Source organism: Podarcis muralis, chromosome 1, assembly GCF_964188315.1.
Source record: "Podarcis muralis chromosome 1, rPodMur119.hap1.1, whole genome shotgun sequence".
Classification (NCBI taxonomy): Eukaryota; Metazoa; Chordata; class Lepidosauria; order Squamata; family Lacertidae; genus Podarcis; species Podarcis muralis.
The window spans coordinates 29,849,704-29,877,277 of record NC_135655.1 but is presented as its reverse complement, the minus strand read 5'-3'; the positions used below and the strand labels follow the sequence as shown (position 1 = coordinate 29,877,277).

Below are 27,574 nucleotides of genomic sequence, written 5' to 3'. Positions count from 1 at the left end.
ATAAAAATGGGAGACCCCCATGCAAAGAAGGAGCTCACAGAGAGGCAACTAGCTGAGGACTCCCTCAGTCCTGGAGTCGGCCTAATGGAGTGTAGTCTAGGCGCTCCCTGAAGAACACAGCTCTTGCTAGATGAGTCCAAATCTCCATTTAGTCCAGCATTAACGCTTCCAACGAGGGCCCGGCAAACGCCTCTGTGAGTGGACAAGCAAACGAAGAAGATGTTGGTGTCTTCCTATGGCTATTCCTCAGAAGGACCTGGATTTGAGCACCAAGAACACTGAAGGCCAAAATACGGGGTTGCATGGGGTTTGGAGTTACCAAGGGAAGTTCAACGACTTCTTAACTCTAAAAACATTTCAGAATGGCAGGAAAACATTTGCAGGCCGCGGTATATCGTCAGTCACCAGTGCAGGAGCTGGGTTTGCACCTGCACCCATAGAAGCACCCCTGGCTCCCATAGAGTCCCATTCCTGCCTCAGTCCCCTGCTGAAATTAGAAATTGAGAAGGTAAAGTCTTGTCTGCTCAGCTGTACTTTTGAGGAAGCTCATCTGCCCCCTTGAACTGGAAAAAAGAGAAATGCCAGGCCTAAATGCTGGCAGGAAGGAGGGAAAGAGAGTGCATGTGTGTGCATAGTTGCAGGGCAAGTGTGTGTGTGGCTCTGGTAGGTCTGTGATACCACGGGAGTTGCCCCATTTTGCAGATGTGCCCATGGGCCTGAAAAAGTGGACGATCCTTGTGGGTACAAATTCTCTTCCCCGGGGTAATGGACCAGAGGATCTTTAAAGTTATCCTTTCAGCCCAGCTTCCCCTGCGATTGCACCCACATGGATCTCCAGTAATCATGCTCTAATTAAATGAAAATGGGCAGTTGCAGTTTGAGCAGTAGGGTTTTTTAAATTGTTCATTACTATTATATGGATGCTAACTACAGCTGCTGAGCTCATTTACGTCCCACATAAACAATTAGGACTAATTGACTGCTAATTATTCCAAGAGAAATGTATAGCCTGGTGAATATCACTTAGTTCCTAGCCAACTACTTTTTTTTAATTAAAAAAAAAACAAGATCTAAATACAAACTTGCACAGGAAAGTAAAGGGGTCCTGTGTCTTGTGTGTACACATAGTCACACATAGTGTGGTGCAGTGGTTGGGACAAGGGAGACCTGAGTTCAAATCTCCACACTGTCTTGGAGCTTGCTAGTCAATACCTCTCAGGCTGGCCTACCTCACAGGGTTGGTGTAAGGATAAAAGGATGGTGCGGAGAACCATGTACAGTGGTACCTCAGGTTAAGTACTTAATTCGTTCCGGAGGTCCGTACTTAACCTGAAACTGTTCTTAACCTGAAGCACCACATTAGCTAATGGGGCCTCCTGCTGCTGCCAGAGCATGATTTCTGTTCTCATCCTGAAGCAAAATTCTTAACCTGAAGCACTATTTCTGGGTTAGTGGAGTCTGTAACCTGAAGCGTATGTAACCTGAGGTACCACTGTATGTCATTTTATTTGTTTTGGGGGGTTAGGGGAAGGAAAGGCAGGTTATAAATGCAGCAAGTAAATAAATTCACATTCTGTGCTTTGCTGAAATGCTCCCTTCCTGATCTCTTCAGTGCTAGCTTGGTTAAAGTGTTCTGGAGCAATTTCAGGGAGGAAGCTACTGCTGGGAATGTGAGAAAACCAAGCTGCACAGTGGATATAAGGAGATCTCAGCCAGGAATTCATTCAACCAGGGCTAAATGTGCTTCTGCTAAGATGCTCTTCTCCTCAAAACAAAACAAAAACAGGAGCCTGAACCTGCTGTTTTCTTGGAGAAACTGCCCTCTTAGCTGGGGCGTGTTAATGCATAAATAGGTGTATCATAAACAAACATGGGAAAAATTAGAGAAATAGGCAGAGATCCTTTGGAGTGTCGAATCCTTTTGCAATTGGACTGTGCCATATGAAAAGAGATGAGAGATTATTCTACAATATCTTGTTTCATGTCCCGTTTTCGTACTTCTGTATCACTTGCAAGCTATTGGGTATGATTTTTTGTTATGTTTATTATTCCTCTCTTAGGTTCAGAGCCAGCCGTTCAACATCCAGCAAGGTCCACCCCAGGCAAGTACACACACTACCACAACTCAAGTGTAGCTAAGCCAATGATCCCAGGCCCAGCCTCTGTGTGTTTTGCACAAGCATGACACGGCATTAAAGAGGATGTTCTTGATAAACATACAGAGAGGGCAACTATCCCATTCTGTAGACAAGCCCAAAAAACATGGGATGGTGGGACCTTGTATGTACTGGGTTAGATTTATTACATTTCTGTATCATTTGCTACTAATAAAAAACCTCTCAAGGTAATTTAGCCGGGTAAAAAATAGAATGATAAAATCACATTAATAATGCCTGGGAAATAAATAAATAAAAAACCCCAGCTTTGCCTGGTGCTGAAATAATTGCAAGGTTCTTCCTAGGGAGGGGGCTACCTCAGAGAAGGCCTAGTCTGTCATTGCCACCTTCCTTTGGAAGTAGCGCACAGAAAAGAGCCTCAGATGATGATCTCAGGGCCTGGGCAGGTTCATACTGTAACTTTATCTCATGTTTAGAATTTCACTTATGGCATGGGTGCCCAAATGGCCAAATGCCATGGGTGCCAATGCCTTCTTAGGCTTTGATTCTTTGTAGAGATGTTATGGGGAACAGCACTGCTTATTTGTACAATATCATCCATAAGTACGTTTCTCAGGGGAAAGTAAATATTTATTATGGGAGAATGAGAAAGTGGAAGGATTCTCAAATAAGAGCAAGAGAGAACTGATGAGAGAAAACAGATCAAGTCTGGTTTGTCGACCTGGGAGCTGTCCACCCAAGTGTTAAGATTGTGAGTCCCTTGTCCTAAAGTGTTTTTGTGTACTGTTTCCAGTAGCCTAGCCCAGTGGTTTTCAACCAGTGTGCCGTGGCACCCTGGGGTGCCTTGAGTGATGGTCAGGGGTGCCTTGGACAACACTGGCATCTGTCCCTCTTTCCTTCCCTCCCCCCTCTGATGCCCTCTCATGTCTCTGCCGCCCAAAGGATTGCACAACTGTTTATTTCAGCAGCCCTGGCTATAAGCTCCCCAGGCGAGTGGTGCCTCTGCGGCTGGCCAAGGGCTGCTGGTTGCCAGGAGCTGAGGCAGCCCGGGAGTAAGCAAGCAAGCTGGCAAGGGAGTGCAGCCAGCCAGCCCTTGCTGTTGGGAATGGACAGACAAATGCCAGGCTCCTGTGGGGCAGTGTGAGGAGGCACCTCTCTTTGGGGCCGGGGGAGCTCAGAGGCCAGGGGTGGCAGCAGCAGCTGCCCAGACGACTCCCAAGGAGAGAGGAAAAGAAGTTGAGGGAACACTCCACAAGGGAGGGTGTTTGAAAAAGGGTGAGAGGCTGCCAGCTCTGCAGGCAAGGGGTGACATAACTGGGCTCCTGAGCCTCACAGGGGTGCTGCAGAACATTGTTTGCCAAGGGAGCCCGTACTGATGAGTGCATCCTTGCATAAATCATGGCTGTTTCCTCAGAAATGCATGCAGGTGGGAGCACATTCCTTTCAAAATCATGTGAGTTGTAATGGGGGGGGAGAGCCATAGTCACACAGGGCTTTTCGTAAGTGTGAGTCACATTTTGTGTCGTTGTGCAAGAAGCATTTTTGTGGATGTCAGAACCTGGGGGGAAAGCAGCCCTATGCAAGGAGAAGCTGGGGGGGGGGGAGGGAGGAGGAGAGAGGGAACATCAAAATTAAATGTCTAAAACCTCAGTTTCTAACACTGGTACCTTCCAACTCCATAGTTCTATGATTCTATGAAGCACAGGTTTGTTATGGAGCCCAGATCATATGTCACTGTTTGTGGTTCATTTCCTGTCTCGTTTCAATTTCCCTTTGCTCTCATTTGAAATCTCAAAGGTTATTGACCCAGTCAAGACCTGGTCGCTTTGTTCTTTTCTTGGCAAGTGAAAGTGAAGCGTGCTGGAGGTCAATGCTGCTTTTATTCCCCCTCCCCCAGTTGCTGCATGTCATGACCTGATGTTTGTGCTGAGCTCAGCACTGAAGCCTCTATTGAGACATCTTTCCCAGGCAGTGCTAGCTATCGATTTGTCGGCGGTGCTGAGTCAGTGTAACCAGCTAAAGGCTTCCCTTCCCTCTTTCCCTGGGGGTCTCCACTGACCTTGCGCTCTCAGCAACCCAAGTCATGCACACGGCTGAGCTTCATTCATTTGTCAATTTGGCTCTGGGCAGCAAAGAACAGCTAATCCGAGATGACCCCCCTGCCGCACGCTGCATTGCTACAAGATGGAGACCTCCCACTCAGGCATGTCGAACGACCAGAATGGCAGGAGCGGTGAGCTCAGATGACAAAACCAAAGCATGAGGAGGAAGTTGAGCATATAACTGACATTTAGGGCTCCTAAAAATCAAATAACATTTGTTCTGAGTTTTTGTGCTACTCCCCTTGTAAAACCTAATTTAAACTGACTTTGATCTGCCATCAAATTACATTAATACTGTCTCATTGCAGGGGAGGACGGTTATGAATAGAATTAAGAAAACAAGCCAATACAACTTGCTTGGGCATATTCTTTTGAGTTTTCTTGTAATTAGCTTTTGTCACATCTTCCTATTTCTGTCATCGTTTATTTGTTGAGTCTGGTGCTAGGAAGACTTTAAAGTGGCTTTTGGAGGATGCACACCCACGACAGACTGCATGTTAACAATCACATTTGGAGGTTTGATTATAGGTATTTGCAATCCCCCCCCCCCCAGCTGGAGATGAAAAATAAATTTACCTCCACTCAGAATAGATCAGATTCTGGTCTAAAGCAATGTTTGCCTGAGGTTGTTTGTCAAAGAAGAATCTTTGTAGAGTGGCTGGGGAAACCCAGCCAGATGGGCGGGGTATAAATAATAAATTATTCTTCTTCTTCTTCTTCTTCTTCTTCTTCTTCTTCTTCTTCTTCTTCTTCTTCTTCTTCTTATAAATAATAAATTCTTCTTCTTCTTCTTCTTCTTCTTATTATTATTATTATTATTATTATATTGTCAACCTTATTTTGTTCATAAAAGCATGAGTTTTTTTAAAGTGGTACGAGCTACTTTGGCTTGTCCCATTATAAAGGTTGAATGCTACAGACTGAAGCAATTTGCTGACATAGTACCTGTTTCCTAGAAACCAGCATCTGCAAGGATCTAAATGAAGAGGGGGCTTTGCCAAAATGAAGTGAATTGATGTTGATACATAACCTACACAAATGCATAGTTAAAAGTTAAGATTTAATAAGGGCTGTGATATAAGAAAAGGCTGTAGTGAGAGTGCCTTGCAAGCAATAGATCCCAGATTTGATCCCTGGCAAATCCAGCTTGACACCATGGAGAGCTGTTTTCCAGTTGGTGTAGAGTTTACACTGTAGACAGTAAAAAGCTAGATGGACCAAATTTCAGATGTAGTAGAAGGGCAGCTTTACTAGGTCGGTCCCTCTCTTTAAAGTAACAGCCTTGCCAACAAAAAATATTGCAAACCTGGGGGGGGGGGGGGGAGGCCATCCTTCTGTGAGTCATATAGGGTTCTAAATGTCATACATACCCATTAAAACGCTTAATGAATAGTGATACAGATTGATGACCATTTACACCTAGGGGAAGAATAAATGGTTAATGGGCAGTAATTCTGAACTGGTACTAGCTCCCTTCTGTTCTTAGTGTGTTATACTTAATTTTTGCAATTGTGCACTGGTTACATGCACCAGAGTCTTGCTGATTTGTCGTACTGCTTGAATCTAAACACAGCACTTGGGAAATAAGCTGTACTGTTTGTACTTAGAATTGGGACGCTAAGCGTGCGTAAAATTTGGCACAGGTTAGTAGGCGGCCAGTATCTCATGACATCTGTCATGCTATTTAGGAAATGCTTCTTTAACAGTTTCCAGGTACAGTGGATGCTTGGGTTGCGAACATGATCCGTGCAGGTTGCGCGGGTTGCCATTTGGCACTTTTGTGCATGCGCAAAGCGAGATTTAGCACTTCTGCGCATGCGCGGCTGCCGAAACCCGGAAGTAACCCATTCTGCTACTTCCAAGATTCGGTGGTCCGTAACCCAAAAAAACGCAGCCTGAAGTGGCTGTAACCTGAGGTATGGCTGTATAGGGAAGTTGGCCTTTCTGGTGTTGGTGGTTTGCTTTATTGTAGTATCTGAAACAGAACAGCTATGCAGTGCAAAGTGACTTTGGCCACATTCGCACAATACATTCAAAGCACTATGATGCCACTTTAAGCAGTCATGGCTTCTGGGAGCTGTAGTTTATTAAGGGTGATGAGAGTTGTTAGGAGAACTCTTAATTCCTCTCCTCCTCCTCCCCCCCCCCCCCCAGCTACAGTTTCCAGAGTAGTTTAACAGTCAATCCCTCATATTAAGGAACTCTGGAAATCATAGCTCTGGGAGGGGAATAAAATCTCCTAACCTCTCTCAGCACCCTTAAACTACAGTTCCCAGAATTCTTTGGGGGAAGCCATGCCTGTTTAAGGTGGTACCATAGTCCTTTATGGTGTGAATGTGGCCTACTGTTTATCAGTTCATGTGAGAACTGGAAGGAGGGAATAAAAGGCAGGACCTTGAGAAAAGCCAATGGAAAAGAAGTATAAATGGAAACTGTTGAGAGGAATCTTTGAGCCTGGCACAGTAGTGTGCTGTTCCCCTTGTGAGTGTCTGTGCACTTAACATTTTGGATGATTTCCCCAGTCCTGATGGAGCTCTTCTGTTTGCATTGTTGAGGTAACCAAGGTTTTAGTTTAGGAAAAACTGAGCCAGAGGGATGCCTCTGCATTTGTTTTGTGAGAAGGGACGTAGGAGACAGATTGCTCTGAATCAGACTGGATATTGCAGGGAAGGAAGATTGGTATTCGGTAATATTGTTTGGCTGACTGAAGAAAGAAGGTCAGTGCTTGTGGAATCCCCTCCAAGAACTTCGGAGCACAGATGGAGAACTGCATATTTGCACATTCCCCCCAGACTCTCATTTGAGCTGACTAGGAGTGCAGGGCTCCCAAGAAATGAAATTACATTCTTAAAAATCTCTCATTAACATAATTAGCAAGTGTCACCAACCCTGGTAGGTCTGACAGGAAGGCTCAGTGGGAGTTCAAGGGAAGACAAAGAAAAGGAATATTGATGATGTGGCAAAACTGTGTCTACTTCAGCAGGAAGAGGCAGGAGTCCTGATATCCTGGACTAAAAAGATAAGAGACATCCCAACTCTTGTTTTGCGTGGCGAGTTCCCGCCCCCCACCAGGATAAATAAAGACACGAGACACCATAGTTTAAGGTTAAATGGGCGAATTAGGCCACAACTTTATTGAATTCAGGAATGAGAGGCATTGGCTTAGGCATTGGTCCTAACGACTATCCGGCTCCAGCCCATTTGCTGGAGACACGGGGAAGGGTTAACACTATATCGGGGGAGTCTCCTGCCGAGGCACGTCGACTAGGAGCTCCCCCGGGTCACCGCTCGGGGGCGTGCCTTTGGCCCACACCTCCATAGGCTTCGGACAGGGCCACGCCCCCTGGAGTCCTTTAACGGACCACCCTTCGCTCACTGGGGGGAGGTGATGGCGTTCCTCCCCCCCCCACACACGTGGGGGCTAGCCAGCGAAAAGAGGGCGAGCCCCCTCTGCGTCGGCCCTAAATAGGGCAGGTCACGCACACCCCCCCAGCCAGCCGATTGGCTGGCTGGGGGGGCAGACTGTTGGAATTCTGCCCGGTCAGAGGAATGTGCCATAGCGTAGGCACCGGCAGATATTCCTGTCGACCTCCCCGCGTCTCCCTCTGCTGATAAGCAGGCGAGGTCTCGGCGATTCTTCTCAGATGTGTGAGAGGAACACACCGTTCTTCCTCTCTCCCCTTTGGTGTCCCCCAGGGAGGGGAAAGAAGCAGACAGAAAACTATTTACATCTTTTATTTCTGTCTTATATATCAGTACAGAGAAACATGTCTGCACTCGACAACAGCAAGAAGAAACTCCACCCATGTACCTCCAGTACAGGTCATATGATACACCCACTGAGCTAACATCCGGTGCTCAGTACAGAATGGACTGCCCCTTTGTTTCCATGGCAACAGTCACAAACATCCTGTCTGGCTTTCCAGCCACAAGCAGCAGACTGAGCTGCTGGAGCCTTTGCTTGCTGCAGCATTGGTGCTTTAGAATAACACAGACACGGCCGGGATTCCCCTGCTCTCGCGGGGGCTGAAACCAGCCCCCGCTCATGTGGGGGGTGGGCGCGAAGCCCGCAACCCCACCTCCTGGGCAGGCCGGAAGTGGCTTTCTACTCCATGCCTATGAGCGTTTGGTTTTGATCAGATCTGTAAAGCAGGGAGAACGGGATGCACCTAAAATCAGAATAGAGGCTGCTGTGTGCACCCCCTTTATTTTTTACACAAAGATGCTTCTATGTGTGAAAATTATTAGTGCTTCTTAATGTGTGAAGGTCCCACATACTTGTATAGGGAAAGTATAATTGGCTGCAGTTTCCCAGCATGTGTACATCACATGTAAACATTGTGAAACCTCAAGTGTTGAGGCTGCTGAAGAGGCCAGAGCCCATGTTGGCTGAGAGTCCTGGAAGACCTGCTCTCTGCCTTGCAGGCCTTTTCCCACCTGGCCTGGAAGGTCGGGGCCCGGACTGACTCCAACTGCAAAAGCCAAAGCTGCTGAACAGACACTTGGGCTGGGGTGTTATTTGGCAGTTTAGGGGGGTTGTTACGGTTGAGTTTTGTATCTTTATTTTAGATCTTTCCATTTATGTGGAAATTGTGCAGTGTGGTTGTGTCTTTTTTAATGTTTTATTTATTGTTGGGTTGCTTTTGTTGCAGTTATGTATTTTTTCATGTTGCAAGCCATCTTGAGCATGGTTTGATCTGAGGAAAAGTAGCATAAAAATAAAATTATATATGTATGTAAACACACTTGAGCCAATTGGCCATTACTTCTCGGCCTAACATGCTTCATAGGATTATTGTGATGGTAACACCCATGGAAGAAGCTGTGGAGGGTGCTTTCTTGCACAGGAAAGCTATAAACTGTGGAAACAGCCTGAATGCTGACCCTGAAAAGCCTTCTCTGTGCCAGGGAAAAATAAACTCAAAGCTGCAGGTTCCTAGGAGTCTCTCTGGTCCAGACGCTCTCTCTGTGAGAGGGTCACTCTTGTTAACAAAAGGGGAAAGAATTATGCAGCAATTGGCAGTGCCAGATGGCGACTTCCCTGCTGTTTACATAAAGAGGGGAGGAGAGAGAAGGCAGGCACAGGCAGAAAGGAGCTGCACACTCAGACAGAGGGCAGATTTCACTATGACTCTGCTGCCATTTTGAAAGACAAAAGAGACTTATTTCCACTGCCCATTTGAAGGGGGGAGTTGGCATCCCTCTGTCTTGGGAGACAATGGAGGAGTGCGCCTTTGGGGGTGAAGTCAAACTGTTGGAAGCGCCTGCTGTGGCTTATAGAGACCGATAAGGGAGAGACATGTTTTGTTGCAGGTGGGGCAGATGAAGGTGCCTGGTTGTGCTGCTGCAGATGCACTGTGGCGTTTCTTCTCTCTGTGTTCCTCCCATCAGTCATTCCTCCTCTGGTCACTGCTGTGGATACACAACCTGACTACCTGTCGAAAGAGGGAGACTGTGGCCACACCTTCACACCATACAGTTAAAGCACTATGATACCACTTTAAACATGGCTTTCCTCAAAGAATCCTGGGATCTGTAATTTGTTAAGGGTGCTAAGAGTTGTTAGGAGATCCTTGTTCCCCGCTCAGAGCTATAGTTCTCAGAGTAGCTGAACATTAATTTCCAAATTAGGGTGCTTCACACATACGTATTGTTTTATTTCATTTAGTTATATTTTTTATTTTAAAAAATATGCCGGCTTGTTGTTTTTTAACTTTTCAGAGTTATCTGTATTTTTAATAATTATTTTATATTGTTTCATGTAAATCAGAAGTTTTTGTTGATTAAAGACTATGTAAATCGTGTGCATGCATGCCCCTTTAAAAAAGCTTATCACATGCAGCATGCAACGAGTTTAGTGAAACGAATTTGCTGTGTTTATTCTACCTCACTGCCAACCATGTCCTGTTTAGGTTGAGCATTAGAAACAAAGGAAGTTGGCAGGTGAAAACAAATGCTTACAGGCCTGAGCAATTCAGTGGCTGCCAATTCAGCTGGAGGTCTGAAGATCTAAGCAGGACACTCCTGCCTCTCAAAACAGATGTTTGTTTTGCAAGGGTTGGTGGGGTGTGGCAAGACACGTTTCACTGGATTATTACAAAGAATGATGCAAAGGATACCTGAGGGCCTGTACAGCTCAAGTCACTCAGTTTCCAAAACTTATTGTTTATTTTTGTTTTGTAGCGGAGCTCAGACGGACTCCACCGCAGTGGTGGTGATGGCTGATCCTGGTGTCTGGAACGGAGTCTAAATCTGGGAATGACTCTTCTCGGGTACGAATAAAAAAGAAACCACAAGTGTAAAGAGGATAGAGGATAGGCTCCTAAGTCATTGTCGTAGAGCACAAGGCAGAGCTGCACTCAGATCCTGCATGTGAGCTTCCCACAGGCATTGAGTTGCCACGGAGGACAGGAGGCAGGATTAGTTGGGCCTTTGGCCTGATCCAGCAAGGAGGGCTCTGCTTAAGTGAGTCCACTGCAACTGGTGCTTTGCCTCCTCCCCAGCATTGGGACCATTTTAAGAGCTGGTGGAAAACAAATACAAGAATTGCTTTGCTGGTTCAGGCTGAGGTCTATGTAATCCAGCAGCCTATTGTTCATTGTTCTTGGTGATTTCAGAGTGAACAGGGCTGTACCCATGTCTTAACAGTTGAACTCCAAATCCCATCCTCCCTGACCGTTGGCTGGGCTGGCTGGAGCTGATGGGAGTTAGAGTACATCAAAGTCCAGAGGGTCATAGGTTAGCTACCCCTGTTTTAACAGATGGGAGACGAGACACAGACCAAGCAGTTAGTGCAATTTCACCCATATTTCCAAATTACACCAACACTTTGCTTCTCCATGGTCTTTCTGCTATGCTTCACTAAACTATGGTTTGGCTTATCTTGTCATCCAAACCTGAGCTTGTTCTTTAGCTCTTCTGGACAAACCAGAAGCTATAGGACTGAACTATGGGATGAACCTTGCTTACAGCTTTTAGTTAGTCTGGAAATAGCTAAATCACAAGCCCAGATTCAGATGACACACTGCGCCAAATTGTGGCTTAGCACAGTGCAGCAGTGGACGGACAACAGTGCAGAGTAGCTGCACTCTCCTCTACCAGGGACTGCACAGTTGCACATGTGTGCTAAACTATGGTTTGGTATAGCATGGTGTGCAAACCAAGCCAGTATCTCTTTGGTTAGACGTTTCCTGGCGGATTGCTGGATCATATTGCTTATTAGTTCAAGGATTGTATTGCATTTGGGTTTTTAAAATGATGTTATTTGCATATGTTATCTGTATTTGTGTATTGAGTTTGCTGCATATCTTAAAGTCCATGATCTTTTACTGTTTTTAAAGTCTTTGGCTCCTTATTGTAAACCTCTTCAAGATTGTAAGCAGCATGTAAGCTTACTAAATAAATAGAGCTTTTAAAGTCTCCTTCAACCCTGCCCCTCTTAACTTTACCCAGGTATTTTGCAGAGTAAAGCTCTCTAGGAGACCACCAGCTTCATAGATGGACAGGATGGACAGAACTGATCCTCTGGCAGGAAACTGGAGCTCCATCTCCCTGGATGACTCCATATTCCTGGATGCCCAAAACAACAGCACAGAGCAGTGCTTCAACGCCCATTCCCGCAGCTCTGTCCTGCAAGGGCTGCCGTTTGGCGGTGTACCCACGGTGCTTGCCCTCAACTTCATCATCTGGTTGGTGAGTGAAGACGGGAGGTCCTTAATATCTCATTATTAACCATGCGTTATTCGGGATCCACATTGCTTCACATTCAGCTGGGAATGGGTTGGCTTCATCATTATTAGATGAGCTTTTTGCTCCTGTTTCAACTCTTCCCAGTATCTATACGTACATACTATCTGTATATACTATCCACAGTGGCTATAATTTGCCTTGGGGTACGCAGGTGGCACTGTGGTCTAAACCACTGAGCCTCTTGGGCTTGCCGATCAGAAGGTCAGCGGTTCGCATCTCCGCAACAGGGTGAGCTCCCATTGCTCTGTCCCAGCTCCTGCCAACCTAGCATTTTGAAAGCACACCAGTGCAAGTAGATAAATGGGTACTGCTGCGGCCGGAAGGTAAACGGTGTTTCCATGTGCTCTGGTTTCCATCATGGTGTTCCATCGCGCCAGAAGCAGTTTAGTCATGCCAGCCACATGACCTGGAAAGCTGGTATGGACAAACACCAGTTCCTTCCGCCTGATAGTGAGATGAGCGCCACAACCCCATAGTCGCCTTTGACTGGACTTAACCGTCCAGGGGTCGTTTACCTCTTTACCTTTTTATAATTTGCCTCCATTGTCAGAGTCAATATGCCTCTGACTACCAGTTTCTGGAAACAGTAGCTGTTGCTCTCAGGTTCTGCTCCCTGGTTTCCCTCAGGCACCTGGTGGGCCACTGTGAGAACAGGATGCTGGACTTGATGGGCTGTTGGCCTGATCCAGCAAGCTCTTCTTTTGTTCTTGTTTCCAAAAATACAAATCACTGTCTTGTTTCCAAAAAGGGAAGCGGTTAGAAGAGAACACACTAAAAATGTTCCACACTGATATTAGCTTACCTTAAAAAGTCATATGCAGATATTTCTCCATCCTGAGTTTGCCATGTTATCAGTGCTGCTATATGTAGAATAAGCTATGGTTTTCCCAGTAGTGATGTATGGAAGTGAGAGCTGGACCATAAAGAAGGCTGATCGCCGAAGAATTGATGCTTTTGAATTATGGTGCTGGAGGAGACTCCTCAGAGTCCCATGGACTGCAAGAAGATCAAACCTCTCCATTCTTAAGGAAATCAGCCCTGAGTGCTCACTGGAACGACAGATCCTGAAGCTGAGGCTCCAATACTTTGGCCACCTCATGAGAAGACTCCTTGGAAAAGACCCTGATGTTGGGAAAGATGGAGGGCACAAGGAGAAGGGGATGACAGAGGATGAGATGGTTGGATAGTGTCTTCGAAGCTACGAACATGAGTCTGACCAAACTGCGGGAGGTAGTGGAGGACAGAGGTGCCTGGCGTGCTCTGGTCCATGGAGTCATGAAGAGTCGGACACGACTAAACGACTAAACAACAACAACATATGTAGAATAACACTTGATGACACTGCTGTACACAGTTCATGTTACTCTGCTTCTAAAGAAGGTTGCTTCTTCCTGATAAAGCCTAGGGTGGAGCTTCATGTTACAACATAAAACAGAACCCCCAGCCCCGAGTTAGCCTTATACCACTAACGTTGTGTGGTGGTGGGAGACTTGCTGGGGAAACTGCAAGTTGGGTAGGAAATGTTTAGTCCCTCCTCCATATTTTTCGCCTTTTCCAAGTCCAGGAGTCAACTTAAAAGGGAAATTTGTCTTGAGTGTTTGTGTGCTTTACAAGGGAAGACCAGCAGGCATGATAAAGGTTAAACACTCCCTCTTCCTTCCTGGCCATTCATTCTCCCATCTCACTTTCACAGTATCTCAGCAAATGCAGGTTTGGGCATGCATTTTTGTTTAGCTAACATCTTGTGTTGCCCTTTAACAAAATACCAAAATGTGTGAAAGCAGAAGTGTTCACCAAGACAAATGGTGGTGGTGGTGGTGGTGGTAGTGGTGGGGACCACCCCCTCCCACCACAGGAACATGGACCTAATATGTGTGGAATATAGCACTTATGGAACACTTAACTCGCCATTGGAGGTGATAAGAGGAATCACAAAGAAAGATGGGTTTGACTCTGTAGGGTCTCGATTTATATTGTTGATTAAAAATAGTACAGTAGCCTCCCCTCAGTCTCAGTCATAGCAGCGACTATTGATAAATTATCTTAACACTTAAGACTGAAGTATACCCTGTGGATGTGAGCTGAATTTGTAATGGAAAAGTTTTTCCAAGTTTGTTTTGATGCCATGCAGATGACTGCATACAAGGTTTATTATTATTATTATTATTAATTGAATTTCTTGGTTGCTTTATCTTGCGACAATCCAAAGCGACTTACAACCAAACAAGCAAAAAAACTGCACATAGATACATTAAAAACAAGAGGAAAAAGAAATATGTTTAAAACATCTCACATCTACCCGGACACTGAGGTCCAGCGCTGAGGGCCTTCTGGTGGTTCCCTCACTGTGAGAAGCCAAGTTACAGGGAACCAGGCAGAGGGCCTTCTCGGTAGTGGCGCCCACCCTGTGGAACGCCCTCCCACCAGATGTCAAAGAGAACAACAATGACCAGACTTTTAGAAGACATCTGAAGGCAGCCCTGTTTAGGGTAGCTATTAATGTTTGATGCATTACTGTATTTTAATATTATTATTACCCTTTTCTAAAAGGCCATCTATAGTTAAACACCAAAGGCCTGGTTTTGCCTGGTGCCTAAAGATACGTAATGAAGGAACCAGGTGAGCCTCCCTGGGGCGAGCTACCAAGACCTGTTCTTGTGTTGCCACATTCTGGACCATTCATAGAGCAGGCACACGAAGAAGGGCCTCAGATGATAGTTGCTGGGTCTGGGTTGGTTCATATGAGGAGAGGCTTTCCCCTGAAGTATTGTAATCCTGAACCATTTAAGGCTTTATAGGTTAAAAAAGAAAACCAGGCTTTGTGAAATGTTGATTGATTTATTGCTCAGATAAATCTTGGCGTCCGGCCCGCTTCGGCTGTGCTCCCTCTCGGCCAGGCCTCGGACTTCAAAGGCCACATTCCGATGCTCTGAGCAAAGCAGAGTTCAGCAGCGGCAAGAGAAAGCTTCCAAAAAACTCCAGTGCTTGCTTCAGCGTGCTTAAATAAAGTCCACACAGGATCTTAGCAGCTAAAAGCAGTTTTTATTTACAGCAGACTATCCATCATCTATCACAGCGAACAGCATCGTGAAAACACGTCCACTCTCCTCAAAAGCGAAAGTAGAGAGAACAAAGACTTGAGAGACTCGGAAATGACGCAGAGTCTCCCCCCTCCCAACAGTAGGCAGGGCGTACACTCTGAGCTGTTTAACCCTGTAAGCTCAGGTTCCCTTCACACCCCCTCTCGTCCTGCGCTACTGTGGGGAAAGTAAGTACAGAACTTACCCCCAACTCCAAACCACCACAAAACTCCCCATGACGCTGGAAGCTTAAAGGTTTGGTAAATCCATCGGCCAAGTTACTGTGACTGGCACAGTACTTCAGCCGAATCAAACCTGACTGAACACTCTGACACACATTTTGGAAACGTATGTCCAGATGCTTGGTTCTGGCCTTAAATTGCGCAGATTCAGCCAATTTCAAACAAGGTTGATTGTCTTCCCAAACTGTGATGGGCAAGCTACAATCCCCATAGATCTCTTGCACCAAGCATCTATAGAACTCTAGTTCCCGGCACAAATCTGACAGTGCACTGAATTCAGCTTCAGTAGAAGACAGCGCAATGAGACTTTGCTTCCGGGACTTCCACCCAATTAGTGACTTCCCAAACTTTACCACCAATCCAGACACAGACTTGCGGTCCTGTGAATTTGCCCAGTCACTGTCCGCATAGCATGTGAGCTTCGCCTCACCTTCAGCTGGCAGCTTAAGACAGAAGTCTTTGGTATGCTGCAGGTAGCGCAGTACCCGCTTGATACCGTGCCAAGCACTCACACTGGGCTTTGACGCTTCCCTACTTAGCAGGTTGGTAGCAAAGGCAATGTCTGGTCTGCTCCATTGGGACAGATACAACAGACTACCTAGAGCTGACTGAAAGAGCTCAGCATTCTCGAACTCAGCACTTTCTGCTTGCTGGCTCTCTTTCACGAAGTTCGTCTCCATGGGTGTCCGAACTCCTGCACAATCGGACATTCTGAACTTCTCAAGCAACTGTTCAATCTTGCCTTTCTGACTGAGCAAGAAGCTACCATCCTCAGTTCTTGCTATCTGGACGCCTAGGTAGATCTTTACTGCACCCAGGTTCTTGAGCTGAAACCGTTTCCCAAGCTCTTTGGCAAACTTCTGCACTTGTTTGTCTGCCTTTCCAATGTGGATGATGTCATCAACATAAAACAAAACCAGTTCCTGTGAGTCTCCTGATCCTCTAAGGAACAGACAACTGTCAGCAAGACTCTTCCTGAAACCTAGCTTCTCCAAAGCTTCATTCAGACACAAGTTCCAATTCCTGGCCGACTGCTTCAGGCCGTAAATTGACTTGTGAAGTTTCCACACAGTATCTTGCTCATTGCCCTCAAACCCTGGAGGAGGAAGCATGTACAGATCCTCCTGGAGGTCTGAGTTCAAGTAAGCAACATCCACATCAAAGTGATGCACCAGCAACCCTCTTTGTGCAGCAATGGCCAAGAGCAAACGTAGAGATTCACTCCTACAGGTGGGAGCATAAACTTCCGTATAATGCAACCCCCTGCGCTGCGTGAATCCTCTTGCCACTAATCTGGCCTTATACTGCGGTTCTCCTGTCGCTGTGGGCTTAAGACGGTAAACCCAGCGGCTACCCACTGCCTGTTTGCCCACTGGCAACTTCGTGAGGGAGAACACACCTAGAGACTCCATTGAGCTCATCTCCTTCTGCATCGCCTCATGCCATTTCCTGGCTTCTTCCCGAGGCAGTTTCTGAACATCCTCAAAACTCTCGGGTTCACACTGTGCCATTCCAACCCACACGCTAGTGACGGCAAACCTATCAGGAGGTTTCCCCTTGGTCGTCCGAGCTGATCGACGCAGCACTACTTCAGGAACCCCCTCTGACCCACTAGGGCCAGCTAGAACGTCCTTGGCATCAGAGAGCTCCCCCTCTGACTTACTGCGCCTTCTGGACTTCTCAGCCGAACCTGTGGGGGAAGATGGAGCACTGCGTTGCTCAATCTTCACAGCCTTGGGAGAAGTTCTCCCCTCTGCCTGCACTGGGTCTGGACTCTGAGCCTCAGTAGCAGGTTCAACCTCTTCCTCTTCTTCATCAGCAGAGTCAAGCAGACTCTCTGACAGGATGTCAGGGTTCCCATGTATCCTTGCCCAGCCACTCTGCTCACAGAATTCAGCACTGTTGCTGAGCAGAATCCTGGACTGATTCCCTGACGGATACGCAAACCTCCACCCCTTGGTCCCTGGCTCATACCCACAAAAAATCATCTTCTGGGACTTGGGTTCACCTTTCTTGCGTTTGGCTTTTGGTATCAAAACGTACGCCTCACAACCAAAAACGCGAAAGTAGTGCACTTTCGGTTGCTTTCCATGCAGCAAAAAGTACGGTGTGTCACCTACCACTGAATTGAACGACCTGTTCAAAACAAAGTTGGCAGTTCGCCAAGCCTCCCCCCAAAAGCGCTGTGGGAGCCCGGCATCAAACAAAAGAGCTGCGGACATCTCCCCTAGAGTCCTGTTCCGTCTTTCTGCAATCCCATTCTGTTGGGGACTGTGCGGAGAGGTCAACCTGTGTTGAATCCCCTTCTTGCGGAAGAAACTTTGCAGTGCAGACCCGGTGAACTCCCCACCGCGATCGCTCTGAAAGTTTTGCACCCGTGTGGAAAACTGCAGTTCCACAGCCGCAATCCAGTCTTTGATTAGCGGTGCAGCTTCACTTTTGTGTCGGATCGTGAAGGTCCAGGAGTTGCGCGTATGGTCATCAATCAGAACCAGCGCATATTTGGCTCCTCCCAGACTACTCACAGACATCGGACCAGACAAATCTGCATGAATTAACTGAAAAGCCCTAGTGGTCACCCTCTCAGACCTAGGGTATGTGCACGTTTTCATCTTTGCGGACTTGCACGCTCTGCAATCTAGAAACTTAGCACATGATTTCATTTTGCACCCTTGCGTACACTCTGGGATCTTTTTCACTGACCCCCAGGACACGTGTGCCATGCGTCTGTGCCAGAGGTGAGCACACGCATCATGAACTGGAACGTTAGCACACTGTGCTTGAGCCTCCTCCGTGTCACCTGGACCTGCAAAAGAAGCATTCAATACAAACAACCTGTCTTTACATTCAACACTAACTAGGTGCTGTCCATTCTTGGAAATAGAGCACTTATTGTCTTCAAAACACACTCTGTAGTTCTCAGCAAGAAGTGCACTGACAGACAGCAACGCGCAGGACAGTCCTGGAACAACAAAAGCCTGGATTGAATCCTGCAAGAAAGGACAAAACAGTGAGCCAGTCTGTGTGAGTGGGTGTCGAGTCCCATCTGCTAAACAGACAGTCTTCCCAGAAGTTACAGAGGTGCAGTTCTCCAGAAATCCTGCAGATGGCACGAGATGATGGGAAGCTCCACTGTCTATGACAAAAGCCAGCACAGCATCCTGTTGACAACTCTTGACTACAGCCATAGAGGCAGCCAAATGTTTATGTTCAGTGTCTCCGCCAGCTGCCTTCGGCTTGCCTTTCCCACGCTTTGAAGAAGAGCCCTTTATCTGGTTGCTACGGGAGACGGCCTTCGGCTGTTCCTGTGCCTCCACTGGACATTCTCTCACCAGATGGGAGGGGGAGCCACAGCGATAACAGCGGCGACACGTAGCAACAGCTCTCACAGCTCCCTCTTCAGCCATTTCTGCGTTCCCAGCACCCCCACCTTTGGGTGCACAGCCTGGGCCTGCACGCTCCCCAGCACTCTGGTTGTAGGCCTCAACATCACACGGCCCCTCGGAGACAAAGCAGCTACTCCCAGCTGTAACTTCAGGAACATGGCCAGCAGCCCCCTCTGGGCTCTCGGCTTCCTCCCTGCTCTCGGCTTTCTCCCGGCCCTGGGCTCCTGCTGAGCTTTCACACAGACTCCTCAGCACCTGCCAGGCGGCCTGAGCCGACTCAACGCCCTCCAGGTGGGGCAATAGCAAAGAGTCCACGCTAGCTTTCAACATGCAGAGCTCTCTTTGCTTTCTCTGCTCTCTATCTTCCAGCAAAGCAGCCTCCAGGTCTGCCGCGCCATCTTCAGCAGCAACTGGCATGGGTGGGGCCGGCTCCTTCTGGGCTATACTCCACAGCCCTGTGGCCAAAAACCACCCCCTTACTCTTCTAACCCAGATATCCCAGGACTGGGTTGTGAGTTTTTCAAACGGGACATCATAAAAGTCCTGGAGCTCAGCCATCTCCTCCCCCGGTCCCCCCTTGGGGCTTTGGAGTACTCACGCGTACCAACCGGCTCCGAGGATAGGCCTCCAGCGTCCCTTTGCAGCACACAGCTTTGCAGTCAGTTTCCCTGCATTCTCCCAGGCAGAGCCTCAAAGCAGGACGTTTGCCTCCGGCAGCAAAAACAGCAGCTTCTCAACACACAGCACTTCAAAGCTTTCTCTAATTGCAGTAATTAACGTCCATAACCTGATAAATGTTGATTGATTTATTGCTCAGATAAATCTTGGCGTCCGGCCCGCTTCGGCTGTGCTCCCTCTCGGCCAGGCCTCGGACTTCAAAGGCCACATTCCGATGCTCTGAGCAAAGCAGAGTTCAGCAGCGGCAAGAGAAAGCTTCCAAAAAACTCCAGTGCTTGCTTCAGCGTGCTTAAATAAAGTCCACACAGGATCTTAGCAGCTAAAAGCAGTTTTTATTTACAGCAGACTATCCATCATCTATCACAGCGAACAGCATCGTGAAAACACGTCCACTCTCCTCAAAAGCGAAAGTAGAGAGAACAAAGACTTGAGAGACTCGGAAATGACGCAGAGTCTCCCCCCTCCCAACAGTAGGCAGGGCGTACACTCTGAGCTGTTTAACCCTGTAAGCTCAGGTTCCCTTCACAGGCTTCTGTCATGACGTGAGGCCATAGATAAAGGGGAAGGACACTTCTTAAGGGTGGGCTCCTCTCAGTCCCATGAAGAGGGTCCCCTAAACTGTTGCTTTTCTGTCTCCTCCTCCAGTTCCTCCTCCTGGTCTTCTCCTGCCTTCGGAAAGCAGCTTGGGACTATGGGCGCCTGGCCTTGCTTATGGACAATGACAGGTAAGAATGCAGCTTTCCTAAAAGGATGGAGAAGGTGAGGGCCTGAGAGAATAATAGGAGGGCAGTTTTCTGTTACCCAAAATAAGAGCCCCATGTAATGCTGACTGGTGCTGCTGGGCTGGCAACAAGGGCAGCGGCCAGCAGCAGCCCCAAGATGGGATCCCAGTGGGCAAAGATGTCCTAGAATCCGCATGGCTGAGGGAGTGTAAGAATGATTGAAGGGGTCCCTCCAGTGCCTGCTGTACAACATGCATGGAACCCGGATCAAGTCAGCTTCCTTACCAAGGAAACAAAGTTTTCTAGTGCACATGTGCATGTGTTCAATGCTCTGACGGCAGAAACCTCAGAATGCAGCACAGCAGGAGGAATTCAGCAACACACTATTTTAATAGTTCTGTCAGCGCAAACATTTCTGCTTGCCAGACAGAATGGTCTCCCCTTCCCCCTCCCCGCTCACTGTTTGGGGGGAGTGTGGTTCTGCCAACCCTTCAGCGTGGATTTCGGGGAGGTGTGGGGAGAGGAGAGGGGAGAAAGCCCTGTTGCACTAGCAGAAACCCTTGTGCTGGCTTCTACTTGTGCACCAGGTTTGTTGAATCCAGCCAATTGAGATAGATTAGATGATAGATAGATAGATAGATAGATAGATAGATAGATAGATAGATAGATGATAGAGTATTCTTCGCTCCATAAGACGCACCCGACCATAAGACGCACCTAGTTTTTAGAGGGGGGATGCAAGAAAAAAAAAATTCTTTGAAGGGAGCGCTGAGCAGAGCCTGTATGCATCCCAGGCTCTGCTCAGCGCTCCCTTTCACGAGCCGCGAGGAGTGTGTGTGCGGCGCTTGCAGGCTTTTCCCCGATGGGCTGCCCTTCTCCCTCCTCTGGGAAAAGCCCCCAAGAGCCGCACACACGCTCGGCTCGGCTCTTGGGGGCTTTTCTGAGAGGTGGGGGAAGGGACAGAGGGGCTAAGCCAGAAGCTAGAACAGCAAGAGGGAGCGCTGTGCAGCGCTCCCTCTCACTGTTCTGGCTTCTGGTATAGCCACATAGCCTGCATTCGCTCCATAAGATGCACACACATTTCCCCTTACTTTTTAGGAGGGAAAAAGTACGTCTTGTAGAGGAAAAATACGGTAGATAGATATAGTATTTTTGTTATCTGTATTTTCTTGTGTTAAGTGCAGTGCTTTGACATTTTATGTTTGTTGAGCAGAATAAACAAAAGGATGTTCTAGCTACCTCCATTGTGTTTTAGAACTCTTGCCTATCGCCTTTGATAACGTTGCTTGAAGCAGTTTAGAAGAACTGTGTGAATCCGAAGTAGTAGCGGTTGTTGTTGTTTATTATTATTGGATCTAATTATTGTTATGATTTCTCTCCTACCACCCCTCCCCCCTTTTTTTTAAATCAGCCGTTTTCCTCCAAGCACATGGAACTCCTATGAGTAATGATATGATGGTGACAATGGGACTGAAACATTGGGAAGATAGGAATTCTTGTGAAAGAAAGGAATCCCCACTTCTTTTAAAGGAGAGCTTGGTCCAGCCCCCACAAGGGGCAGACGACTTTCCCAAAATTACCTCACTTTCTCACCTGAATTTCTCACAGTGAAAAGGAACAATGTTGTGTTTCCCTGCCTGTACTTGGGGCTCCCTATCCTTGAGGGAACCGTTTAAAAAATCCATTGGAGGCAGTGGGGATCTTATTTTTCTTGTACAAATGACCTGAACCTATACAGGTGAAAGAGAATTCCAAAAAATGTGTTAACAAGTTTCAAATCAGATGAGTTTGCCCTTCCTTCATTGAGCTGGATTAGGACTTATTCCTACTTAGAGTAAACCCATTGACTTCAATAGGATTTAAATTTTATGTTTCAGTGAGCTTTGAGTAGGACTAAGCCTCACTCCAACCTAGTGAGGTTTTTTTAAAAAAATAGAAAATTGAAATGGACCCACCTAATCTTCACCTTACGTTAGCTTTCCTTTCCTTCACAAGACATTCCCTGTAGGGATTATACTCAAATGGCATGGAATAGTTTCTGGTCACGCTCTTCTAGAAAGTTCTCCTCATCCTTACTCTCTGGGATGTTGGCTATCTGGTGATGGTGGGATTGTTTGGTTATGGTTTTGTTCCCAATCAGGAGGTGAAAAAAATTACTTCTGGTCCACTTACACGTGTGGGGCACGGGAAACAGTCAAAGTCAACATCTGACACTTTCAAATTTGTTTTTTACAATATCACACTAACGTTGTGGTTCCTGATTTTAGTTGATTTCAAGTGCTATCCTCCATTCTAAAATGACACAATTCCATTGTACACAGTGGGCACCCCTTATTTCAGACACCATAGCTCTGAAATAACCATTGTTGAAATTCTGATCCAGGATTCCTGTTCTAATGTCACTTGAGATTATTTCTGCTGCATCTTCATCTAAAGGGTCTGTCACTTTCCACTGGTAGTTTGATTTGGCTCTGGGTGTCATTTATCCCTTCCCTTCCTTATAGTGCTCCTTTCCTAGATAGTAATAGCAAAGAAGCTGAGGTAAGTTTTTGTTCAAATAAGATTTCCCCCCTATTGTTCATGAACTTTGGATCTTCAACCATAGTCCTGGGAAAGAGTGGTTGTTGATATGGATCCCGGCCTACTTGCAAAGTGCACATTGGAAGTGGGTGGGAGTCAAAATTCACAGTCTTAAAGAACCACCACCATTCTGGTTTTCCAGGAAAATCACTGAGCAGAGCTCAGTGCCGTGCTGGTTATATGTGTTCATTTAGAGTGCTAAGTAGGTTGAGCAGCAGCAGCAGGAGGAAGCAAAGTCCTGCTATATCCTCCACAAACTTCTTTTTTCTTTTTTAAAATTATTTTTATTCAATTTCCAATACAAGATTTAAACATACATTTTCAATATTATCACAGATACGTAATTTTGACTTCCTTCAGCTCATCCACAAATCTTCCGTTTTCTAATCTTCTATCCGCAATTCTAAATTTAACATTGCCTTTTGTTTTGAATAAACCTATTCCCTTGTTCCCTTTTTTACAGTGTTTCTAATATTATCTCTTCACAAAGCTTCCTGTAAACCCACAAACGTTATTTGCGTATCACAAATGCTTTTCATATAGTCCACAAATTTGCTTCAGTCCTTGGTAAACTTGTGATCTCGTCGGTTTCGGATCCTTCCTGTTAATTTATCTAATTCTGCATAGTCCATTAATTTCATTCTCCATTCTTCTATCGATGGTAATTCGTCCTGCTTCCATTTTTGGGCCAGTAGTATTCTTGCTGCTGATACTGCATATAAAAATAATTTATGGTCCTTTCTATTTATTTCATTTCCAACCATTCCTAACAAAAAAGCTTCTGGTTTTTTAACAAATGTATATTTCAACATTTTTTTAAAATTCATTATATATCAATTCCCAGAAGACTCTCACCTTTTTACACTCCCACCACATATGATAAAATGTTCCCTCTTTTTCTTTACATTTCCAACACTTATTACATACTTTATACATTTTTGCTAATTTTACTGGAGTAATATACCATCTATAAATCATCTTCATCTTCTAATATAAGGTCCACAAACTTCTGCCCTTTCCCAATTTCCTTTTCACAGGGAATTTTCTTTCCTCATCCCTGTACTGGAAACATTGGTTGTGTGCTAGATTAGTGAGGTCTTATCTGTGATGATGTAACAGATTCAATGATGTCACTTTCCTGGAGCAGAGGCAGGAACTGTGCAGCCATCCATAATCACTATAACCTCTAATAGTGAAAAAGAAATGGAGGAAAATGCTTGGTCTCCCTGTGGTAGCAGAATCTAGGCTGAATTCAGGTGATGGAGAATTGAAGGGCATAGAACATCTACTTTGCACCAAGAGGGTCTCCGATAGCCCTGAGCTTCTAGCTGCTCAAAAAGGGCCTGGTACATTGGCGTGATAAATATTGTCAAAAGGATCGAGTTGGTGGTCTGACAGCTAAAGAAGTCCATGGCTTTTGCAAACCCCAAACTCATACAAACACATTTTTTCTGTTCCACCTACACAGACCTCTCCCTTGCCCCACACGCTTTGAACTTAGGAGGCTCTTTTGCTAGGAGAAAGCAGGGCTGGGGCAATGCAACACGTTCTAATAGTTTAATTGACTGATTCCATGCAGTCAAGAGTATGTGGCATATGTGGATATGTACATCCACAATGCATTTCATTTAAGATGTTGCTGCTATTGGCTGCCAGGGAGCCTCCTTCCCCTTCAAGTCAGTACACAACAATACTTGTGAAACTGAAACTGCTTCATTCATTGGAGAAGAGGGGACACTTGATCCCTACTGGCTTTCTGGAGCTTTAACATAATCATGGAGTGCTGTTGGTGCAGCTTAAAAATGCCCACCCCCTTTGTCTTTCTCTCTCACCCTTCCTCTTGCGGTCCTCTCTGCTTTCCTGGGTTGTGGGGTGAAGACACTTAAAAGTTGGTCTGATCAGAATAATGTTTTTCTTTCTCCTCTTTCCTTTTTCTTCTTCCCCAACTCTCATCCATACTGACCTCCTCTCTTCTCTTCTCCTTTGCTCCCTCTGTGCTTCTCCCAACCACAATCTCTTTCTTTCTGCCTCTCTTGCTGGATACATGAAGCCTCACATCGCTCTTCTATGGGGAGCAAAGTGAAAAAGAGAAATCCCCATCAGAGACCAGCCCACTGGACGCTGACAACAAAGATGTGGTAAGCTTAAGTGGGGAAAGTAGGATGGAGTCTCATTCTGCTGAAGGGAGCTTCTGTCACTGTATGTAAATTGGGTCAACCAGACATTCAAGAAATGGTGGGGGGAGTAGAGATGACTAATGTTTTCAGAGTGAATAGTGCTTTTCTGGAAACCCGCCAATTACACTATGATATTATTCATCATAAGGCAGACAAATAGGAGGTGATGCTTGGTAGCCTAATGATCTTCATGAATTGCTTTCACTATTTCTAATCCTACCGTTTTCTGAAAAACTGTTCATCTGATTATATTGTTCTTATCTGGAACGTAACAGTGAAACATTGGCTCCCAGTACGTTTTCGAGCACAATTCAAAGTGCTGCTGCTGACCTTTAAAGCCCTAAACAGCCTTGGCCCTGTATACCTGAAGGAGCATCTCCACCCCCATCGTTCTGCCCGGACACTCAGGTCCAGCTCTGAGGGCCTTCTGGTGATTCCCTCACTGTGAGAAGTGAGGTTACAGGGAACCAGGTAGAGGGTCTTCTCGGTAGTGGCCCCGCCCTGTGGAATGCCCTGCCACCAGATGTCAATGAAATTAACCATCTGACTTTTAGAAGACATCTGAAGGCAGCCCTGTTTAGGGAAGCTTTAATGTTTGATGTTTTATCATGTTTTTAATATTCTGTTGAGAGCTGCCCAGAGTGACTGGGGAAACCCAGCCAGATGGGTGGGGTATAAATAACAAATAATACTAATTATTATTTATTTATTAAGAGCCAAGCTGCATCAGACAAATGGTCCATCTCTCCAAGTCTTTGACAGTGACTAGTACTGTACTGGGTTTTTCTGTGAAAATGCACAGGGAAAGCAAAGGGCACTTACTTGTGTGTTCTTTCTCTTAATGTTTATCTAGGATCATGCTCAGTTACATTGATCTGCACCATATAATTCCAACACAGTTGCAAATGCAGACATAGCCCTAATTTTTGGAGATTGGTAGGAACATCAGTAGATCAGCGGTTCTTGCCTAATTGATATCAGTCAACTAGCTCATTCTGTTTCTCCAACTTCCATTCTAGGGATTCTGTTCCTGGCTCCTGTCAGTCTACCAGATGAAGTGAGTACATGCTACTTTTGGGTGATGACTATTGCATGTCTTATTCCAACTTTTTATGTAATTAAATGCTAACACCGTTGCCGTTTTTCGTCAGCCATTTTACTCCGCTAGATGTGCAGACACGAATCCCTATCAAACATGGTTGTAAAGCCACTGCTTAGTCGTCCATTTTGCATTGGACCTGAGAATGTGATGATCTCTGTTGTTTTGATGTTTTCTTTCTCTCAAGAAAAGAAAGGAGGAGAAACAGATGGGATTTTGTGGCTCTGTGCTGACATGCCTTCATATTTCTCTCTCTCTCTCTCTCTCTCTCTCTCTCTCTCTCTCTCTCTCTCTTAAGGGATGAGGAAATCCAAAGCAAGTGTGGAATCGATGCCACCACCTACCTCTCCTTCCAGCGGCATGTCTTGGTGCTGCTTCTGATCATCTGCGTGCTCTCAGTGGCTGTGGTCCTCCCTGTCAACTTCTCTGGGGATCTCTTGGGTACGTAGACTGCGCCAGGGCAGGGCACAGAAACCCCTCCAGTTGCTCTCCCGCAATGTAATTAGTGGTGTGTGGCGACAGAGCTGCATTCGGACCCCAGGCCTGAGCGACCCTTGTCACCATCCTTGTACTAAGAGCCCCAAAATGCTGCTGTTTGCATAATGTTGGAGGCATGGCTGTGGAAATGAGGGGATTTCTTTAAAGGCACCTCTTGTGACAGTGCCCTCTAGTGTCTGTGACAACTCATCTCTCTCTCTCTCTCCCTCTCTTAGGGAAGCATCCAGCTAATTTTGGCCGAACCACAATTGCGAATGTCCCCAAAGAGTACGTGATTTCTTTTCCTCAGAGTTCTGTTGTTTTTGCTGCTTGTAGTGATGACCGTTGGGAACAAATGAGGACCATTTACAAACCAAGAGTCCTTCATCAGCATGCCCTGGATCCATTTTTCTTGACATTATAATCCCTCTGTGTGTGTGCATGTGGTAAGGTGGCCGCTGTGGTCTAAACCACTGAGCCTTTTGGGCTTGCCGATTGTAAGGTCAGCAGTTCGAATCCACGCAACAGGGTGAGCTCCCGTTGCTCTGTCCCAGCATCTGCCAACCTAGCAGTTCAAAAGCATATCAGTGCAAGTAGATAAATAGGTACTGCTGTGGCAGGAAGGTAAACAGTGTTTCCATGCGCTCTGGCACTCATCAACAGTGTTCCGTTGCACCAGAAGCGGTTTAGTCATGCTGGACACATGACCCGGAAAGTTGTCTGTGGACAAACGCCAGCTCCCTCGGCCTGAAAGCAGTGTTGAGTGCCACACCCCATAATTGACTTTGACTGGAATTAACCATCCAGGGGTCATTTACCTTTACCCTATGCATGTGTACCCATGTATGTACCTAGTCTGTGCAGTTGGTATGAGCAATAAGTATTTAGGTGGAAGCCACAAACAGGAAATGTTTTTATCCTCCACAGCAAAGCAAATATGGGGGGCAGTGGGAGAAGGGAATAATATCAAATCCTCCAGGGTTGGTCACTGGCTGCAAGAATTCTTTTGAACATTGCTATAACCTCATGGCAACAAATTCAGGGTCACTGTTTTTACGCACTGTGCCGTTTTCTACCTTCTCGTCTACTGCTGGTCCTTGACCTGTTCCCCATATTTCCATCCCCAACATGCATGACTCTGTGATGATCTCAATGCGTAGAGAAA

At 46.3% G+C, this 27,574-nt stretch overlaps 1 protein-coding gene across 9 annotated transcripts in view; it reads left to right on the top strand.

Annotated features, from left to right (window-relative positions):
- Nucleotides 1–27,574, top strand: part of TMEM63C (transmembrane protein 63C) — a 72,321-nt gene that overhangs the window by 22,381 nt on the left and 22,366 nt on the right. For 3 of the 9 annotated variants that reach the window (XM_028718871.2, XM_028718860.2, XM_028718891.2), the window contains 8 exons: nucleotides 10,403–10,491; nucleotides 11,672–11,911; nucleotides 20,000–20,079; nucleotides 21,488–21,520; nucleotides 24,707–24,794; nucleotides 25,853–25,890; nucleotides 26,231–26,373; nucleotides 26,646–26,697. In XM_028718871.2, coding sequence (XP_028574704.2) covers nucleotides 11,717–11,911; nucleotides 20,000–20,079; nucleotides 21,488–21,520; nucleotides 24,707–24,794; nucleotides 25,853–25,890; nucleotides 26,231–26,373; nucleotides 26,646–26,697 — 629 coding nt within the window. In that variant the 5' untranslated portion in view covers nucleotides 10,403–10,491; nucleotides 11,672–11,716. Of the gene's footprint in view, nucleotides 1–2,060; nucleotides 2,103–10,402; nucleotides 10,492–11,671; nucleotides 11,912–19,999; nucleotides 20,080–21,487; nucleotides 21,521–24,706; nucleotides 24,795–25,852; nucleotides 25,891–26,230; nucleotides 26,374–26,645; nucleotides 26,698–27,574 lie in introns of all 9 variants that reach the window. The other 6 variants (XM_077925312.1, XM_077925310.1, XM_077925320.1 and 3 more) reach the window with 3 other exon arrangements.